The 21,154-nt window shown below is 38.5% G+C and overlaps 1 protein-coding gene and 1 pseudogene across 5 annotated transcripts; both read left to right on the forward strand.

Annotated features, from left to right (window-relative positions):
• Positions 1–619: 619 nt before the first annotated feature.
• LOC128022404 (protein PHTF1-like) lies at positions 620–10,986 on the forward strand. Of its 5 annotated transcripts, none has more exons than XM_052609938.1 (17): positions 620–1,285; positions 1,364–1,461; positions 1,555–1,611; positions 1,703–1,772; positions 2,524–2,682; positions 2,866–3,046; positions 3,242–3,356; positions 3,442–3,618; positions 3,698–3,946; positions 6,196–6,324; positions 6,564–6,833; positions 7,562–7,693; positions 8,097–8,183; positions 8,657–8,812; positions 9,496–9,591; positions 9,682–9,807; positions 10,082–10,986. In XM_052609938.1, the coding sequence occupies exons 2-17, from the start codon at positions 1,432–1,434 to the stop codon at positions 10,100–10,102; spliced, it is 2,055 nt and encodes a 684-aa protein (XP_052465898.1). In that variant the 5' UTR covers positions 620–1,285; positions 1,364–1,431; the 3' UTR covers positions 10,103–10,986. The 5 variants fall into 5 exon arrangements, with proteins under 5 accessions (XP_052465898.1, XP_052465897.1, XP_052465899.1 ...); XM_052609937.1 differs by having other exon boundaries at positions 620–1,135; positions 1,286–1,461; XM_052609939.1 differs by having other exon boundaries at positions 620–1,135.
• Positions 10,987–14,277: 3,291 nt separating this feature from the next.
• LOC128022830 (6-phosphofructo-2-kinase/fructose-2,6-bisphosphatase 2-like) lies at positions 14,278–20,686 on the forward strand (annotated as a pseudogene).
• The last annotated feature ends 468 nt before the right edge of the window (positions 20,687–21,154 follow it).

The following is a 21,154-nucleotide window of genomic DNA, read 5'->3' on the forward strand; positions in this document are numbered from 1 at the left end:
ATAATTAAAATGCTGACATCTTGTGGTGAAAATATAGCGGTACATTCTTGTGGCACTACATTTTCGTGATATTAGTTCTGTTACTTTTCTCGGCGCTGATCAGGATGGACCAATCACAGTTGCTGAGTCCTGGTGAATAAAGGCGTTTTATCTAGTCATTTACAGAGTCATCTCACGCGGATATACAATAAATATACAACAAACGTTTTATTTACAATAATAACGTTAATATAAAACGTCACTAAACACAGGTTTAAATGACTTTATACCAGTTAAAAACCTTTTAACACGGACCGTATTTTTTCAACACTAGAAAAGGGCACGCAACAATCTGTTAACTTTCTTCTAAATTAAATAATTAAAGGTGCAATAATTTAAAGTAGTAATAAACATAAAGAAATTAATAGCACTTTTGAAAATATGTTTGAAATAATAATCTCATGAGCTGTATGAAAATAGCTTTTAGCATTTGATTCAAAGTTGATTCGAAGACCACTTTAGTTCAGACAGGTTTTGTGAATCGGTTCAAATGATTCATCGTAAAGAGCCGACTCAAAGGAACGATTCGTTTAAGAAGGAGCATTTACACATTTAAATACTCCAACCAAAGATGTTACATTCCACGAGTTTCATTGAACGTTCGAGTTCAGAATTTAACTAGGGATATTTTTTGTTTTGGTATCTTATCTTATCTTATTTTACTTTATTTTATTTTATTTTGTCGTTTTACACTAGCTACTAAAATGTATTTTGTATAATATGTAGTTCCGCCATTCACATTGGATGGCTCGTTGTCGTCGCGTGCTTCACACACACTTGTCGTAACTGCCAGGCGCTGATGAGAGTGGCTGGGAACTTTAACAATCACTTTTCTTTTACAACAAGATCATTTTATCTTCGAAGAGATTTAACCGGATTAATGCCAGGGTGGTTTGACAGTAATTATCGTCAGCTCAATACTTTAGATGGTTGTTTTAACTTCTTATTGAGATGTTTATGATGCGGCGTCAGATAGTTTTGTAGGGGTGGGGGGGCGAGGTTAGTTTCAGCGTCAACATAATAATCTGAAAATGTTGACAAGACTCAACAACAACTGCTGAGGACTTACAGCCAGATATTGTTTATTGGGCTCCAGGTATCTTTAATATTGTAATATTTTCTAGAAGCATGCGACTTTACCTGTAACGTTAGCGGTCTTTATCAAATGCAGTCTAGTTAGGCAGCTCACTAGGTTTTGAAACACAGCCGCTCTCTTTATTTTTACTCGATACATCTCTACCTATAGGTCTGTACATTCTTTTGAAAACGGGCGTCTCCTTTTTACTCTAAGCGATGCATAACCTGTATGTCTGCCTCTTTCGAGGAATGAGAGATTCTGCACTACTTATCGTCTGAGATGAACTGACCTAATGTAAAGAAAAATACATAAAAATGGCAGGAATAGCATGGTATCAGAAAAAGGTGAGCCTTACTAGATCTGTTTTACAGTAAATACAGATTTGAAAGTGTTTAGAAAGGGATGATTGACAGTTCGCTAATGATCTTGTGTCAAAGATCGGAGCCTATGATCAGCAGATTTGGGAAAAGTCACTGGAACAGACTGAGCTCAAGGTATTTGGCACAGTGGCAGTTTTTGTTTGCTACAAACAGTAGATGTGCTTTTGAACATTGTGACTTGTGAAACTCTGTTCTGTGTGATCAGGGCTTTGGAAGCAAACCTAAGAAGACTGGCCATATCAAGGCAGATCTCATTGATGTTGATCTAGTGAGAGGTGAGGTATTTTTGTGCATGATTATTTTACAGTTTATAACCAGATTTAAATATTATATAATAAAATGATGTAATCTTATCTAAATCTGAATAAGATGTGTAAAAAGACACACATACAAGTAAACTAAAGATAATCAAATGTGATGTGTCACATAGGAGCTTCTGGGCTACTATTTTTGCTGAAATTTACTGACAGAAATATAATTATTTGTTAACTACTTAAGTATATGTATTTGCCAAGTTGTATTGTTCTCCATAAATGTATATTTCTTTTATTTATTTACAATACAATTGCAACACTGTTCAAAAGTCTGAGGTCACTACGATTTTTTAAAAAGAGATTAATACATTGATCCAGCAAAGATGCATTAAATTGATCAAAAAGGCATTTATAAAGACATTAAAAATGTTTCTAATGTTACTAAAGAATTGTATTTTAAATCAGTGCTGTTCTTTTCATCTTTCTATCATCATCATCAAAGAATCGCAGTTCAATTTTTAAAATTTCCACAGTTATGTTATTCCTCCAGTTATTATAAAATTATATAGATCAATAGTATTTCACAAAATTACTGCTTTAACTGTTTTTTACTGATAGAATAAAGCAATTTTTGTGAGCAAAAAAAAAAAAAAAAAAAAAGGGACTGCCCCCAGACTTTTGAATGATATTGTACATATTTAAACATATCACTATACCCTAAGGCAACTAAAAGCTCTTTTAAATAATTAAAATAGTATCTTTACAACCACAGGATCTACCTTTAGCAAGACCAAACCAGAGAGCCCTTGGACCGCTCTGACTCGTAAAGGCTTGGTCAGGGTCCTCTTCTTTCCTTTCTTCTTTCACTGGTGGATCCAAGTTACATCTAAAGGCATTTCCACCCTCATCTTAGTTCTGTACCTTCTTCAAGGTATGCCGTTTTTCCTTCTTTACAGCAAAGCACAGTCACGTGAACATATCTTAAGCATTCAAGAGTTTTGGCATAGCTTCGCTGATCATTTTTGAAAACCTTTTGTGTCATTTGGAAATGAATTAAAATGAATGAAAAGTCTCCGTATGGTATCATGAGCTGATGGATCTGTGTTCATTGCAGTGGCAGGAGCTGTGTTGTATTTCGAGGTACCTGCAGCCTGTGCCAGTGAGGTTGTGGGTCCATTGTGTCTCATGCTGTTGTTGGGTACAGTACACTGCCAAATAGTATCCACAGAGTCCTCCAGAAGCCCGGACAACAGCCCTGTCCCCAGTCGGACGGCCAGCCCTGTTCGCAGGAAAAGGTTAAGCTACTGCTGTGTCAGATTTGTGCACAAAAAAAAATGTCATTGACCCTAGTGGCACCAAATTTAAACAGTTATATTACTTTTCTATATTGAAAGAGATATAAACAAATAGGTCCTGGCTTTAGATTGGTCAGTACTCCATTATTTGGATGTAATTTCGTATGTTTTAATGATTTTGGTGTTTATTCACAGACCGAGGAAGAGTAGAAAATCAAAGCGGTCTGAGGATGAGAGCAGCAGAGGGGGAGGCATAGCAGAACTCAAACTTGAAGACAGCCACCGGCTCTACAGATCAGAGAAGAGACTGGTAAAACAGTTTCCTTAGAACGGTTCGTTTTGAATTGTCACGAACATTCATGGTTGTGTTGATCGAGATCCTGTGGGCTTTGCAGAACTCCCTGAGGAGGCCTCCGTATGGGGCTTCTGAAGATCTCTCCAGTGAGGAAGAAGCAGATGAAGCAGAGCTGCAAAGAGAGAGACTCTTCTCATCCGCACCTCCCAAATACGCCCGGGCGCTCAGGAATAGACTCCACAGCGTCCCCAAGAGCAATCTGCCACCCCAGACTCATGTGAGTATCTGTGTAAAACCAAGGTAAATGTCTGTAGAATAGTTCTGAATATTCATTACTGTTGTGTGAATGCATACAGGGAGAGAATAATGGCAAGCCAACAGATGCCCCGGTGCTTCCACGTGAAGTCAAGCTTCTGCGGCCCTCATCGGGCTCACGTCCAGCCTCCGACACAGATGATATGTTATGGGAGGAGCTTCTACATGATCCTGACTCCGCCTCCACAGGAAGCAGTGAAAGTGGAGAGGAGGAGCCTCACAGTCCTAACCACTCCATCCCTCTGCCCAACATCACTCTGACTAGTGATGAAGATGAAGCTTTACCGCAGGTGGGTTGTGTTAATAAGTTTAATGTGAATTTCACACCTCGCTTAATGGATTAGTGCATCCAAAAATGAAAATTTGCTGAAAATGTACTTCCTTTCAGACCAACCAAGCCTAGATGAGTTTGTTCCTGCATCAGATCAGATTTGGAGCAATTTAGCGTAACTAGACTTGCTCACCAGTGAATTCTCTGGAGTGAATGGGTGCCGTCAGAATGAGTGTCCAAACTAATGATAAAAACATCACAGTAATCCACAGTCCATCAAATAACATCTTGTCAAGCGGAAAGCTGGTTTTTACATTTAATCATTTAGCAGACGCTTTTATCCAAAGCGTTAAAGGGGAGATGAAATGCTCGTTTTCACTCAATATCATGTTAATCTTGAGTACCTATAGAGTAGTACTGCATCCTTCATAACTCCAAAAAGTATTTAGTTTTATTATATTCATAAGAGAAAGATAGTCTGTACCGATTTTTCCCGGAAAAACACGAGCGCCTAGAGGCGTGACGTGTGGGCGGAGCTAAAGAATCACGAGCGCCAGTTGCGTTGACAGCGTTTGGAAGCTGTGACAGCTGTGAAGGCTGAAACTGAACGAGAGCAGCAGCAGAAAGCACTCGCTCCGAGCGGGTCTCGAATCCGGGTCTCCGATGGGAGGTGGACGCACTAACAAGGAGGCAGAGATATTTTAAGCAGTTTTACTCACCGCCTGCGGTTCCAACACACGATCGTGACCCTTTTTCGTTGGGATTGCATTATCCTTAAGAAATAAACGATACGCAAATCCGTCGTCAAACTGGGCTTTGTTTGTAAAACAAGCATTTTAGAAATGCAGGGAACAAACAAAAACACTTGCACAACTCCGTTGATGCTCTGTAAAAATAAACTCCATCCACTGGTCCCTTAATGCTGTTTTTTCTTTGGTAATCTCTGTGCAGGGTTGTCTTGCCCTGGCAACCAAAAACACACTCCTTTTGTGACATTTCGCGACGCTCTCGCTCTGATCACTGAATGCCTGTGCTCTCATTGCTCTGCTATACGGGAGCACGCGCTCTTTCGGCAGAAGTGCCCTCAGGACCCATATAAGGAATTTCCGCTCCATCTAACGTCACACAGAGCCATACTCGAAAAAAACTTTCTGAAACTTGTGACAAACCGGAAGGAGTATTTTGGGAACAGAAATACTCCTTCAAGCGTACAACTTAATTTTTGAAACTTTGTCCATGTTTAGCATGGGAATCCAGCTCTTTAAAAGTGTAAAAAACTCAGTATGCATGAAATAGCATTTCACCCCCCCTTTAAATAAATAAATAAAAAATGATCATGATTTTCTTATTTTCAAACTATCTTCCAGCTAAAATAAGTTTAGTGTTTTGTACACTAATCATTTTGTGTTTTGGTATTTGGTGTATTTGTTTTGTACAAAAAAAAAAAAAACTGAGCTTTTTGCTTCACAAGACATTGTATGATGGACTGGAGTGGATTACTTGTGGACTGTTGTGATGTTTTTATCAGCTGTTTGGACTCTCATTCTGACGGCACCCATTCACTGGAGGTACATTTTAATTTTTGGTATAAACTCAGGAGCTTCTGGGCTACTATTTTTTCTTTCTCTTTGTGGTTTTTTTTTTACCCTTAGAAAAGGCCAGTTTTTACCACTCCAGTACAAATTAAGATTGCATTGTTAATTTAAACAGCATTTCAATGTTGTATAGACAGGAGGCATTCAATCACAAACTAACCAGTAACTGCCCATACAAATATTAATGTGCTTTGCATAGTTTATACAGAATCATCGGTCAGTGTTTAGAAAAAAAATTTTCAACAGCAAACTCATTTTTAAATTTCCATGATGTCATTTCCTCAGATGAATGATTAAGCACTTATAACAAGTTGTGAGCACTTTGCATGTTGTGCTCAATATCTCTGATATTTTAAGAAGTGTATTGAACTTGATACACAGTCATGAGGGTCTGCATTTCCTTTTTTCTGCATGTTAGTCTGACCTCATGACTTTGATTGGCTGGCATTTTTCTGAATATTATTATACAGTTAAAAAAAGGTTATGTTGCAATACTTATCTTTTTCACAAGAATTTCATAACTTCTTTCCTTTAAGATGTTATGACAATTGTACCCACTTGACATCTTTAACGCCATGTCCCCCAAAAATTTCTAAATTGATTTCATTAAAAAAAAAATGAAGAATTTGTTTATGCACTTAGAATGACACGCATGATTTCTCTCTCCCTTTAGCACCAGTTTTCGTGGCTGCAGGCTTGTCACCCCTCCAGAGACCGTGTCAGTGCCATTATCTGGGAGCAAGGAGACTGTAAGAAAGCTGACATGTCTGTGCTGGAGATCAGTGGTATCATTCTCACACGAGTAAAGTCCTTCTTTCTCTGCCCTGTTTATCTCTACTCTAGTGGTTTAAATTGCTTGAAAAAAGAGAAGAGAACTGTTGACTTCCTCTTTAAACACAAATTATATTCAAATTCAGTCTAAACTCCTCTGTAAGCATTTGAATGCTGACTGTTTTGGAGCTTTGCATTGGTATTTTTTCAACGAGACATACCTAAGGTGCTGTTTGCTGTACAATCATGCTGAAGGATTTCTGTTTCCAGGTGAAGGTGGTTGAACAAGGGATGGGTTATCTGCTCTTCGGCTGTCTGGTCACCACCTCACTGGCTCTGCTGCCCTACTGCTTCAGACTGGCACAGAAACTGGATGTTGCCAAACTTAATTCTGTTTCCCTTGAGGAACTGCCCGCTGTGGTCATCGGGCCGCCTTGTGGCTTGTCCTATGCGTTCTTCATCATCACCATAGTAGAAAGACTTTTCCTCTCTGCACTTTTCTTCTTCATGATGTGTGTGGCTGAGAGGACGTATAAACAGGTCAATATGAAAATGCCTTGGCATCAATGGAGTGTTAGTAAAAAATGCTTAAATGTTAATTTGACAATTGTTCGATTCAGTATGCTAATAAATTTTTACATTTCAAGTTGCATAAATTAACAGTTAAAGCTGCAGTAGGGAACTTTTGTAAAAATATATTTTTTACATATTTTTTAAACCTGTCATTATGTCCTGACAGTAGAATATGAGACAGATAATCTGTGAAAAAATCAAGCTCCTCTGGCTCCTCCCAGTGGTCCTATTGCCATTTGCAGAAACTCCATCGCTCCCGGTAAAAAATAACCAATCAGAACTGCGGTCCGTAACTTTGTTTGTGTTCAAAATGTAGAAAAATGAACATAATAAGCGAGTACACCATGAATCCATTTTCCAATCCGTGTTTTTAGCTTGTCCTGAATCACTAGGGTGCACCTATAATAAGTGTTTATATTCAGACTATTTTAGATTGCTTCGGGGGTACCGTGGCGGAGTAACCCAGTACCTTTGTGATTCTTCATAGACATAAACAGAGAGAAGTAGTTCCGGCTACGATGTTCTTCCACAAGACGCAAGCAGTTCTGTTTATTAACCGCTAACGCGTCAAAAGTTCCCTACCGCAGCTTTAACTAACATGCAAAAGTAGATGGTTTCTTGAAAACTCAGTGCCACAAAATCTTATAAAGCTAAACAGGATGTTTTGTTCTAAATAAATGTGATGTCATCCACAGCGCCTTTTATTTGCGAAACTATTCAGCCATATCACGTCCGCACGCAAAGCCAAAAAATCGGAGATTCCCCACTTTCGGCTGAAGAAAGTGCAAAATATCAAGATGTGGCTTTCACTTCGATCATTCCTGAAGGTATCATCTTCCCACTACATTAGGGATGCACTATAGAATTTGTTGGCTGATATTAATGATTGTTTTTTTGCACGCTAATTTCTTCTATTTTTACATTTAGATTACCATTGCTGTCATCTAATGCTTTTATTTATTTATTTTTTACAAAATAATATAGAATTCTACCCATAACATATTTTGAATTCTTACTTTAACCTTTAAGACATTTTATCAAAGCTCTTTGGTTGCTTTTCAGTTTCAATCCAACTAGCTTAACCAGTCTTTGTAAACACAAATGAAAGTGAATGAGTGTTTTTTTGCAGGCAGTGACATTTGTATTGTCCTGTTTAAAAATGCATGTAGCTAGTTGACATTACATTAAGATACCTGTTTAATTGAATTTCTCTGTTCTGTTTAATAACAGAGACGAGGCCCTCAGCGATCAGTTGATGTCATTGTATCATCGATTTTCCTCCTGGCTTTGTCTATTTCCTTCATCATCTGTGCCCAGGTCAGCTGTTGTTCTATCATACAATGTTTTCGACATACCCTTTAGACCTTTTCAAGGTTTACCTTCCCAAAAATCTAATCATATTTACATAAATGCTCTAGCTTTTATGTTGTTTGTTCTGAAAAATAATTTCTATAATCCCGCCCTACAAAGACACCATTGTACCTTTACAAATAAATACAACATTACACTTGAATTATAATTTAGCAGTGTTAAAATTTACTAATTCAATAATACTAGTTTAACACTGTCACTTTTGTGTTTGTTTTTTTGCCCTTTGTATTTAGTAAGAAAAGTAGTAAGTAGAAATGTGGTTTTAACTGGTAGTGTATGCCATAAAGTCATCTTTTAGAGAAAATTAATTAATTTATATCAATCTTTTATATTAGGCTAAAGTATCAGATTACTGCATCTGGTAAATCTATTCGCAAATGTGACTAATAAAGCCTAAGATAACTGGTATTGTGTTTCAGCTTTTGCACAGTCATCACACATTTCTGGACTCAGAGACCAACTGGGAGCTGATGGTCTGGTGTGCTGCTCTAATGGTTTTCCTCCTACGCCTCGCTACCCTCGGAGCTGAGACCAACCGAAAGTACAGCAACGCTTCTGTGCTTCTGACTGAACAGGTGAAATACAAATATCAGCCACACATAGGGGTGTGCAATATCACAGTTTTTGATCTTGGATGATTAAAGTGTCGTATAAATATCATAAATAACATAGAAATCTTTTACTGTTGTGCCACAACGCACACTCTAATCAGTAGCAGTTTTGGCGCCTCCCTCACAATATTCTGTAAAACACCACATACATTCATATCAAATGTTATAACTCAGTGGTAGAGTTACACTCACGGGACACTGCAGACTTTAAAGCCTTGCCGGTTAAACATTACATAGTGCTCTTCTGACGTGCTTTTTCTGAGCGCGTACACCTGAAGCGCACACACAAACTAAAAAGCAAGTAAATTATGACAGGATTTTCAGTTTTGGGTGAACTATCCCTTTAATGTTAATAAAACAAAAAAAACAGAGAAAAATCCCTAACTGCTCTTTACTGAAAAACAGTGATAGGAAAATATAGTGTTATTTTTATATTTGTGTATTCAATTTCCTAAACGCTACTGCTAAATACACATAATGTGCTTGAAAATGTTATATTAATGATAATGCTAAAGATATTTAGCATTATTAAATGTCTGAATTAACATTTAAGATTAACAAATTATTTTCATTGTTAGTTAATTTTAACTGGTGTAAGTAACTAATGTTAGCAGTTAGGGACTTACTGTAAAGTGTTTTTGTTTCAGATAAACTTGTATCTTAAGATGGAGAAGAAACCCAACAAAAAGGAACAGCTGAACATAGTAAACAATGTGCTGAGGCTGGCCACAAAATTACTGAAAGTAAGACCATTCAAGATAATTACCATTCATTGGGAAAAAATAAAAATAAACCATGCCACGCTTGAAATGACCATCATTTGCTACTTTCAGGAATTGGACACTCCATTTCGTCTGCTGGGTCTGACGGTGAACCCTCTGATCTACAATATCACGAGAGTGGTCATCCTGTCAGCCATCTCAGCTGCCGTCAGCGATTTACTAGGGTTCAACATCCGGGTGAGTAAAACATTTGCACACCAAGCACGGTGGTTATCTCCACATGTATCCTGGGTCTGTTTTATTGTCCCGCTTACATGCAGATGTCTGGAGTTATTGATGATCTGTGTTTTTATGACTCTAAAGTCATAACTGCATTTGTACTACTTCCTGTTATCAGCATAGTGGGAGCTGCTCACTCTTTGTAGTATACGTATGACTTTTATCACACAGCAGGACAACATATACATGCAATCTTTAACAAAATCCATCATGTGCTTTTTTTTTTTAACAGCTCTGGAAGATCAAACCTTGATGTGATGTCTTAACACTGAGGACAGAGAGACTTGTGCACAACCTAACAGATGACCAAGTTTCTCTACCTTTTAAAAACTGTGCGAATCTACTGACCAAACTTATACATGACTTTTCTTCCATACCCTGTGCCTTCGGTCAGTCCAAGCAAACCTGTGTTCAGCTCAGCTTTTTTTGTTGAGCTTGTATTTGAAATGTAGAACCATAAAGCTCACTCAGACTCCAGTGGGTTTTCTGGATGCACTTGCTTACTGTAACTACTTAACAGCTTGCCGTTATATTCCAACCAGTGACCAGTGTTTCCCATAAATGTATCCTTGGGAAATTATCTGGTCGGGAAGCTACCACTTAAAACCGAACTACTGTGTGCCTTGTGAAATGCATATAACAGTACTTTGAAATAAGCTATTTATGAGACATGGATTTGTCAATTGCTGAATGGGTAATGAAATGAAAGTTTTGAGATTTTAGAAAAGGGTACTGAAAAAACATGCACACTGAAACTCTTGGAGGGAGCACCTTTTACTGGCATTGTACTAAAATAAAATAAAATAAAATAAAATCTTTCTCTAAAAAACTTCCTCATTCGCTCCTTAACAAAATATTTGAGTTTGGGATGGGGGAAGTTTTCACAGATAAAATTTGAACAGCATTGAAGTATTGTGAATGTACTATTACTGACGACTCAAAAATCTTATTTTTAGTTTTAATTGATTTATCATTATTAGAAAAGTGAGGGTTGTGTGATTTTTACTGCTATACATTTATACTGCAATCACTGGATAGTTTGTGAACAAATCATAAAAGCAAATAAGAAATATGCTACAAGAAATGTGTGTAAAAATGACATATGGACGTTATTAAAAAATTAATAATAATTTATAATGTTATTGTCTTTATAGTTTTAGGAATTAAAATGTTCATGAATTTTACGGTGTAACGATGTTACAAAGTGTCACTGAACGAATCCGTTCAGGAATTGAAAGCATGGATGATTCAAAAGAGTCGAATCACTGAGGTGAATCAACAGCACCAATTACCAGAACGCTGTAATGTTTGGTTAAAGTCTTCTACAGGTGAATCTAAAAAAAATTTAATCTCATGTAAAAGGTTTTTATTTTTTGTAATTCATTAATTAATTATTTTTTTTTTTTTTTGTGCAAACTTTCTTGTTCTAGATTCATTGAACACAAACGGAAATATTTCAAGAGTTTTTTTGGTTTTAATTCTTATGTTTACGATATTTTGAGCTTGATTCATTTTATTAATTTTGAGAATAAATACTGGGTACCTCTTGGGCTAGATTAGAACATGCAACCATACTTCTGGGAAAGACTACTGACTCGACAGTTGTCCCGAAGACAATCATCAACACCCTCCACAAGGAGGTAAGCCACAGAAGGTCATTACTGAAAGGGCTGGCTGTTCACAGAGTGCTGTATCTAAATATATTAATAGAAAGTTGACTGAAAGGACAGGTGTGGTAGGAAAAAATGCACAAGCAACAGGGATGACCACAGCATTGGGAAGATTATCAGGAAAAGCTGATTTAAGAACTTGGGAGAGCTTCACAAGGAGTGGACTGAAGCTAGAGTCAGACGATCAAGAGTCACCATGCTCAGATGTCTTCAGGAAAAGGGCTACAGCTGTCCCATTCCTAGAATCAAGACATTCCTGACCCAGAAAAAACATCTGAAGCATTTGCAAGAAGTTGGTCTGTTGCTCAGTGCTCCACAATCCTCTTTTCAGATGAAAGGAAATTTAGCATTTCATTTGCAAATCAAGTTCTGAAGGAAGACTGGAGAGGCAAAGAATCCACGCTGCTTGAAGTCCAGTGTGAAGTTTCTGAAGTCAGTGATGACTTGGGGTGCCGTGACGTCTGCTGGTGTTGCTTTATTGTGTTTTATCAAGTCCAAAGTCAATGCACCCATCCACCAGGAGATTTTGGAGCACTTTATGTTTCCATCTGCTGACAAGCTTTAAGGATATGCTGATTTCCTTTTCTAGCAGGACTTTAGCACCTGCCCACAGTGCCAAAACCATGATGACCATGATATGTGCTTGATTGGCCAGCCAACTCACCTGACCTGAACCTCACAAAGAATCTTTGAGGTATTGTGAAGAGGAAGATAAGTAACATCTGACAAACAATACAGAGGAGCTGAAGGCCGCCATAAAAGCAACCTGGGCTTCAGTAACACCTCACAAGTGACATAGGCTGAACACCTCCATGTTTGGCTACGTTGAAGCAGTAATTTGTGCAAAAGGAGAATATTTAAACCTGCTTTGGAGACTTTGAACATTTCTGTCTTGTAAATCTTTTTCTGGTTGATCTTTGAGAAAATATTGGAATTTTTTGAAATACAGAATTTTTAATTTTCCTAAAGTCCTAACCATCAGAATTAAAACAAAACTCTCTTGAAATATTTCAGTTTGTCTGCAGTGAATCTGAAAGTTTTTTTTTTTTTTTTTTTTTTTTTATTAAATTACAAAATATGAAGAACTTTTCCATGATATTCTAATTTTTTTAGATGCACCTGTACTATTCACTTCACAGACCAATAGACGGACGCCGTGACATGCTTTCACAAGTATTAGCCTACGGTAAGTGACGTCGAGACACACCTTCACTTCACTCACGCGCTTGGCGCTGCTGGTTGCTATGGAAGGTCGTCAAGTGCAAGGCGACTCAAGCAACAGCACTTGAAGGGACAACAATTAGGAAACAATAAAGTTTTTCGTATCTCAGTCATGTGTTTATTTTTAATATATTCATTCTACGATGTAATGACTAATTGCTGACAAACTCCCCACAGGCTACTGTTTAACTGATGACCGAACATGGAATCCTCAGCATCTTCTTCTGTTACAATGTATTGCGACGTTTGTTGTGACTGTGGCACAACAAAAGCTGCAGTGTCACTGAATAGAGCATTTTGCGTGGAGAAAATGTTTTCAATTGCCCTTAGTTCTTTTTAATAAGCCAATAACTAACTTAGGTTGCGTATATTGTCCTTTTCCCGCCTCCTCTTCTCTGCGGGAATGTTTTTTACAGCAGGAAGAGATTAAGTCTGTCTGCATGGGTGCAGCAGGAGGCTGCTCCAACCAGTTCTGCTGAAGCCAAAAAAATGAGCCCAGAGGTCAAGAGAAGAAATGCTGTAAGTATACACTCTTTCACATCCCACAGATCTAAGAAATTGAATGAAACCATGTTTAAACTAGTCCAAGGTGGTCAGCTGGTCATGCCGGTCTGTTTCACGGGTGTTACAGAGGTTTGTGCTACTTTTCTGCTGATGATGAGTTTCCCACATGTCCTATTCAGTTTTAACAACAGCCCTGGATCCTTTCACAGTTCTTATAGTGTCAGCTGTCACTGAGGCTGTTAAACAGAAGTTCACTGTCAGTCTAAAAATAGACCTGCTGTGCTTCCCTTTATTTATATATGCATTGTCTGTTATGCTGGCTTCAGGGTAAAGGCACATTTAAGTTTTTTTTTTTTTTTTTTAAGTCATTATCAAATGGCTGACCTGAGTCAGTGTTTTCTTAATACCAAATTCTTTTCTTTATTAAAAAAGGAAGAAAAAAAAAATGTTAAGGGATTTCAATTGCATTTGACATTTTGTTTAGTCTTTTTGGTTAAATAGTACTTATTTAAAAAAAATATATAAAATAAAAAACATTCATTTATCTTAGAAGAATAATTAAATAGACAGCATACCGTTTTATAAATAGTATTGAAAGAAATATAATGCTTTAAATTAGACTGGAGTGAATATGTTATACACCAAAATATATATATTTTTATTCATAAAGGATACGATTTGATCAAAGGAGACTGTAAAGATATTCATAATGAATAAATAATTGTTCCTATAAAAAAAAAGCACCAAATCAGCATATTAGATTGATTTCTAAAGGATCATGTAAGATGAAGACTGAAGACTGGAGTCAATGCAGTCAGGTGTCAACAGTTACAAAGTTTCAGGTCCTATTTTGTAGTTTGTTTGTGGAAAGTACCATAAACCGCAAATGCAAACATATTCTGTTGGTGTCCCACATTTACATTTGGCAAATTATAATTGTTAGTAGACTGTAACTTCCTCTAGCTCATGTTGCGCTGTTGATATTGTCTGTCTGTTTTTCTGTGCCTGTCTGACCACAGCATGGGTGTCTTACATGACTAACTCCCCCTTCATGATTGTCATGATCGGCCTTCCTGACAGAGGCAAGACGTACATGTCAAAGAAACTCACGCGCTCCCTCAACTGCAGAGTTGAGTTCCCACAAAGGATAAGTGGGCAGATGAATTTAGAGAAGTTGCAACATATCAAATGACACTCACTATAAATATCATCTGTCTTCACATTTACATGCATCATTTAGCCTTTAAGCTGACCATTCTGACATGATGGTATATTTTCATTTAAATGTGTAGGCAACACATTTCAACTCAAACTTTCTTGAGTACATCATGACCCACAATGCAAGTGTTTTAATCCTTGTAACTGAAGTCAGAGGTTCCTAAAGCAATGGGAATTGAACTGTTCCATCTTTACATGCAGAGTGATGTCACCTTGATGCATTACAGTTGCACTAGAACCGATAAAGGATGTGAAGATTAACCATGATTTCTTGTTTTTTGGGTTATCTTGCAGTGTTTAACCTGGGAAGCAGTTAGAGCATACAAGTCTTATAACTTCTTCAGACATGACAATATAAGGAAGCCATGTAGATTTGAAAGTAGGATTATATCTTTGTTAAATTTAATGGGATAGTTCTCCCAAAAAGACCATTTCGACACATATCCTGAAGATTACATTAGTGACAGGTCCAGTATTCCATTACATTAGTTACATTCTGACAGGTTCATTCATGTCTTTCCTGAGAACTGAATTTATTTGAATTCAGTGCATGTGTGCATGTCTATTGTTGCATTTTTGGTTTTCCCAAAGAGACAGTGTGCCTTGGTGGCCTTGATGTTGATAAGCTTCAGGCCTACTTTATTTATATTTGATATAATCTGTTTTTGTCCTTTTAAGTTTTTTGATGCTACAAACATAACCGGGAAAGACTGGATCTTATAATAAATTTTGTACAGGAGAATGCATACAAGGTATCATAGCCAAATGTGCACTTCCATCGTAATCTTTCTGAAGAAGTGATGTGTAGTCATTATTTTCCGATTTGTGTGTTTTTACCTTTGCAGGTGTTTTTTGTTGAGTCAGTATTTGATGATCCAGAGGTTATTGCAGCTAACATCCTGGTATGTTGTTATGTTTGGTTTGCTTTTACTTCAAACTAATGCTATAATGAGGTATAGCAACGTATCAGAATTGCCTTTCATGATCTTCTTAACAGCTGTCTCTTATGTCTCTTCAGGAAGTAAAGGTTTCAAGTCCAGATTATCCAGAAACACAGAGAGAGAGAGTCATGGAGGATTTCCTGAAACGCATAGAATGTTATAAAGTCACTTACCAACCACTAGATCCTGATGAATATGACAAGTAATAATGTTTAGAAAATAGACACGTAATAGCATATCTGAATGTACATATATTTTCGCCTTTAGAATAAACCTTTTGGCATCTATGTAATAGAATATAATATAATAAAGACCCATTGATATTGCAAAATGTAAAACTTATTATAATATAAAACATATTATAAATATGTCTAAATATATATTGGCAAATATATATTTGGCACTGTCAAATAGAATAAAAAAATTATTAATGATGTCAAATACAGTATAATTAATCTTAGTTAATGTTTCCTACGCGAAGAACATATTTAACATGACCACATGTCAACAGAAGATAACTGTTACTCTTATTTTTATTTATGTAAATAACATCTGTTTTGATTCACTGTTATATATTACACAAAAGGTGCAGAACGGGATTCACACTTAAAGGGTTAGTTCACCCAAAAATCTAAATTATGTCATTAATGACTCACCCTCATGTCGTTCCAAACCCGTGAGACCTCCGTTTATCTTCGGAACACAGTTTAAGATATTTTAGATTAAGTCCAAGAGCTCCCAGTCCCTACATTGAAGCTGTGTGAATGGTCTACTGTCATTGTCTTCTCTTCCAGGTCTGTTGTGAGATTTCAAAACACTGAAGTGTAGTGATATCCGGTTCGCGAATGAATCATTCGATGTAACCGGATCTTCTTGAACCAGTTCACCAAAACGAACTGAATCGTTTTAAACGGTTCGCGTCTCCAATACGCATTAATCCAGAAATGACTTAAGATGTTAACTTTTTTAATGTGGCTGACACTCCCTCGGAGTTCAAACAAACCAATATCCCGGAGTAATTAATTTACTCAAACAGTACACTGACTGAACTGCTGTGAAGAGAGAACTGAAGATGAACACCGAGCCAAGCCAGATAATGAACAAAACATTGACTCGTTCACGAGTCAAGAACCGTTTCTGTCAGACGTGTCCGATTCGTGAACCGAGGAGCTGATGATACTGCGCATGTGTGATTCAGCGTGACGCAGACTGACACACAGAGCGTCTGAACCGAACTGTTTTTTTTTTTTTGGTGATTTAATCTGAACTGATTCTGTGCTAGTGTTATGAGCGCAGGTAAACCGAAAGGCTTGAATCAAGGGCAATCATCGCAAATGATGTAATTACATTGAGCGCAAAAGAACCAGTGAACCGTTTTCTTCAACCTGTTTATTGAATCAGACTGTCCGAAAGAACTACTGGTGATCCGAAAACCGATTCAACCGGTTCTTGACTCGTGAACGAGTGATTATCTGGTTCAGCTCGGTGTTCATCTTGACTAAACTGCTCTCTTCACATCAGTTCAGTCAGTGTACTGTTTGAGTAAATGAATTACTCCGGGATACTGGTTTGTTTTAACTCCGAGGGAGTGTCAGCCACATTAAAAAAGTTAACAGCTTAAGTAATTTGTGGATTAATGCGTATTGGAGACACAAACTGTTTCAAACAATTCAGTTCGATTTGGTGAAACGGTTCAAGAAGATCCGGTTACATCGAATGATTCGTTCGCGAACCAGATATCACTAAACTGCAGTGTTTTGAATTCTCTCACAACAGACACGGAAGAGAAGAAAATGATGAATAAAGTCATAGTTTTTGCTATTTTTTGACCAAAATGTATTTTCGATACTTCAAAAAATTCTAACTGACCCTCTGATGTCACATGGACTACTTTGATGATGTTTTTCATTTTTTCTGGACATGGACAGTATACCGTACATACATTTTCAATGGAGGAACTGAGAGCTCTCGGACTAAATCTAAAATATCTTAAACTGTGTTCCGAAGATGATAGGAGGTCTCACGGGTTTGGAACAACATAAGGTTGAGTGATTAATGACATCATTTTCATTTTTAGGTAAACTAACCCTTTAAGTTTAATTGTGTATTATAATAGTTTTATAATGGCTTAGCTGGCACCACTGATACAGAGAAAAAGATGTTCCTTGTGAACCATGTTCAGGACTACATCCAGAGCAAGATTGTCTACTACCTCATCCATGTGAGCAACAAAACAGCACCACTGCACAGAAGACTCCACCTCCTCCCGGCGACCAGGTGATGACTCTGACCCCAGACAGCGTGAGGAGATCCTTCAGCAGGATCAATGCCCGCAAAGCTCCGGGTCCTGACAACATCCCTGGGCGTGTACTGAAAGACTGTGCAGCAGAACTCACTGATGTCTTCACAGACATTTTTAACATCTCACTGAGTCAGGCTGTTGTTCCCACATGCTTTAAAACTACCACTATCATCCCAGTCCCGAAGAAGCCATCTCCATCCTGCATCAATGACTACCGTCCTGTTGCACTTACCCCCATCCTCATGAAGTGCTTTGAACGGCTAGTCATGCACCACATCAAGTCTGCCCTCCCCCCCTCCCTGGACCCCTTCCAGTTTGCATATCAGTCCAACCGGTCGACCGATGATGCCATCTCCACTGCCGTCCACTCAGCACTCACCCATCTGGAAAAAAAGGATTCTTATGTCAGAATGCTGTTCATAGACTTCAGTTCAGCATTCAACACAATCATCCCTCAGCAGCTCATCTACAAGCTGAGTCAGCTGGGGCTCAACACTTCGCTGTGCAACTGGCTGTTGGACTTTCTGACTGGAAGACCTCAGGCAGTACGGGTCGGCAGCAACACATCCAGCACCATCACACTGAACACTGGGGCCCCCCAAGGATGTGTGCTGAGCCCCCTCCTCTTCACTCTGCTGACCCATGACTGCACACCGTCACACAGCTCCAACCTCTTCATTAAGTTTGCAGATGACACGACGGTGGTGGGTCTCATTAGCAACAAAGATGAGACAAACTACAGGAGTGAGGTGAGCCGCCTGGCTGGGTGGTGCAGTGACAACAATCTCTCTCTGAATGTGGAGAAGATGAAGGAGATTGTTGTAGACTTCAGGAGAGCACACACTCAGCACGTTCCTCTGACCATCAACGGTGCGACTGTGGAGAGAGTGAGCAGCACCAAGTTCCTGGGTGTGCACATCACAGAGGACCTCTCCTGGACTGAAAACACCGCAGCACTGGCCAAGAAATCACAACAGCGTCTCTACTTCCTCCGCAAACTGAGGAGAGCCAGAGCCCCACCCCCCATCATGTACACATTCTACAGAGGGACCATCGAGAGCATCCTGTCGAGCTGCATCACTGTGTGGTATGGCGCCTGCAACGCGTCCTGCCGAAAGACTCTACAACGCATAGTGAGAGCAGCTGAGAAGATCATTGGAGTCTCTCTACCCTCCCTCCAGGCCATTTATGGAACACGTCTCACCCGCAAAGCCCTCTGCATCACAAGTGATCCCACCCACCCATCACACAGCTTCTTCAGCCTGCTGCCATCAGGGAGGAGACTGCGGAGTCTCCAGGCCAGGACCAGCAGACTGAAGGACAGCTTCATCCACCAGGCTGTCAGGAAGCTGAACTCCCTCCCGAACCTGCCCCCCCCTCCCCTCTTCTTCCCCAGGCACCACTGAACTATGAACCCCCCCCCCCCCCCCCCCCACTAATTATATGATGACATGCACGAGTCACTTCTGTAACATTGGTCTGCTCACTCACCGCTCACTACCTCATTCGGCATGGAACTACCTCATCAGTCAGTTAAATAACTGCTCTTGGTCACTTGTCACTTTAATCAGACTTAAGATATTTTTAATAAGTGATTTTTTTTGCACTAAAAAATCTTTTAACTGCACTGTTGTTCACTTCATTGATTTGCACTATATCTGTCATTTACCTTGCGCTGCTTTATTTAACTTTATTTTTAACTTTTATTTTTATTATATGTCTTTTTTTTATAATTCCCTTATTGTATAATTGTATCTACATTTTATATTTGATCTAGTTATTTTTTTAGGCTTTAATGTTAATGTTATCTGTATGCACCGGGGTCTGAGAGTAACGCAATTTCGATTCTCTGTATGTATGTACTGTACATGTGGAAATTGACAATAAAGCAGACTTGAACTTGAACTTGAACTTGAATGTGCACTCACACTCCATCTACCTGTGCTGACATGGAGAGAGCAAACATAACATCCAGGGCCGCATTGGAGGAGATTCTTAACTTTCCCCCCCAAGGGAGACAGGTCTGAACTTATTTAGTGCTGCCTTTATAGCGTTTATTCATCAGAAAATTCTTTTCTTTTTTCTCTCCTTTGAGAGTAGTTTGCGAGTGCCCTGCGTTAGTTCTTTGAGGAGCATAAGCTGTCTGACTTGTAGGTTTGGACTAGCCAGTTAAGGTTTACCAGACAGATGGCTGAAGAGCTGTGAGTTCCATATGAACAGTGGAAAATCCTCAATGAGATAGATGCTGTTAGTATGCTCAGATTCTAGCAGAGATTACATGCATTATATATGTATTATATGTTCATGTGAGGAGATGACCTATGAAATTATTTTGAACACATTCCCAGAAGAGTTTGCTTTAAGGGATCAGGACAAATACCACTACAGATATCCAGGAGGAGAGGTACAGCACGTGATGAGCGTATCACTTTGTTGCAGTTCTTCAGAGTATGTTCCTTCTCACTCTCTGTAGTTCTGCAGGTTTTCTGGCTTTTGTTGATGTCAGTGTTCCTGTGGGAAGGTCTGACTGTTTTAAAAGGATCTTTCTTCTTGTAGACATATCAGGACCTGGTTCAGCGACTGGGGACTGTGATTATGGAGCTTGAGAGACAAGGCAATGTACTGGTCATCTGCCACTGCCAACTAGCCTATTTCTTGGACAAGAGTGGAGGCAAGATGCACTTTCACTTGAGAAGCAACAAATGTTTTTATCTGCTGGCCAGCATATTTTTACTTACCCTTCCGAGATTTTCACTGGCCTCAAAAATGTCTCTTTTGAACAATTGAATGCATCACTGCTGAATTGATGATGATGATGATCTCACTTATTTGAAAAGTTCCCTTCATGTTGTCATGAGGCTCACTCATGCTTATGGTGGGTTGGACAGTTGTTTCCTCGCTTTTTGTTTATTGTCAAACTTGCACACTTCTGCTCACAGATCATTCTGGTTCATGTTTTAGGTTGCAAAGTGGTTGCATAATTGGTGCCACATTAATCTCATAGATTCGTATCTTTTTTTCAATAATGTTTTTGAAACTTTGCGACAAGCATGCTATGTTTTCCTTTGATGCAGCTTTTGATATCTTAAAGGTTTTGTTTTGATCTGGAACTGAAGTTTCATCACTGCATGTTGATGTCTGTGCTGCCTGTTGCTTTTCTCAGAGAACCCCCTGATTAAAGCAGCTGTTTGAGTTCAATACAACTTAAGCTCTATTAACAGCATGACACGCTGCCAGTTACCACAGAACATAATTTTGAGTCTAACCTTAGTTTGCAAAAAAATAATAATAATAATAATAATACAAATTGAAAGTAAATTTGCTTACAATGGGGGTCCACGGGTCCAAGAGATTGCATAAATATTAAATGCAATTATACATGACCCTATAGTAGTGTTATAGAATCATTGACTTCAATGCTGTTCATATAGAAATGTAGTAATTTTCAC

The sequence above is a fragment of the Carassius gibelio genome, chromosome A11, assembly GCF_023724105.1.
Source record: "Carassius gibelio isolate Cgi1373 ecotype wild population from Czech Republic chromosome A11, carGib1.2-hapl.c, whole genome shotgun sequence".
NCBI classification, from domain to species: Eukaryota; Metazoa; Chordata; class Actinopteri; order Cypriniformes; family Cyprinidae; genus Carassius; species Carassius gibelio.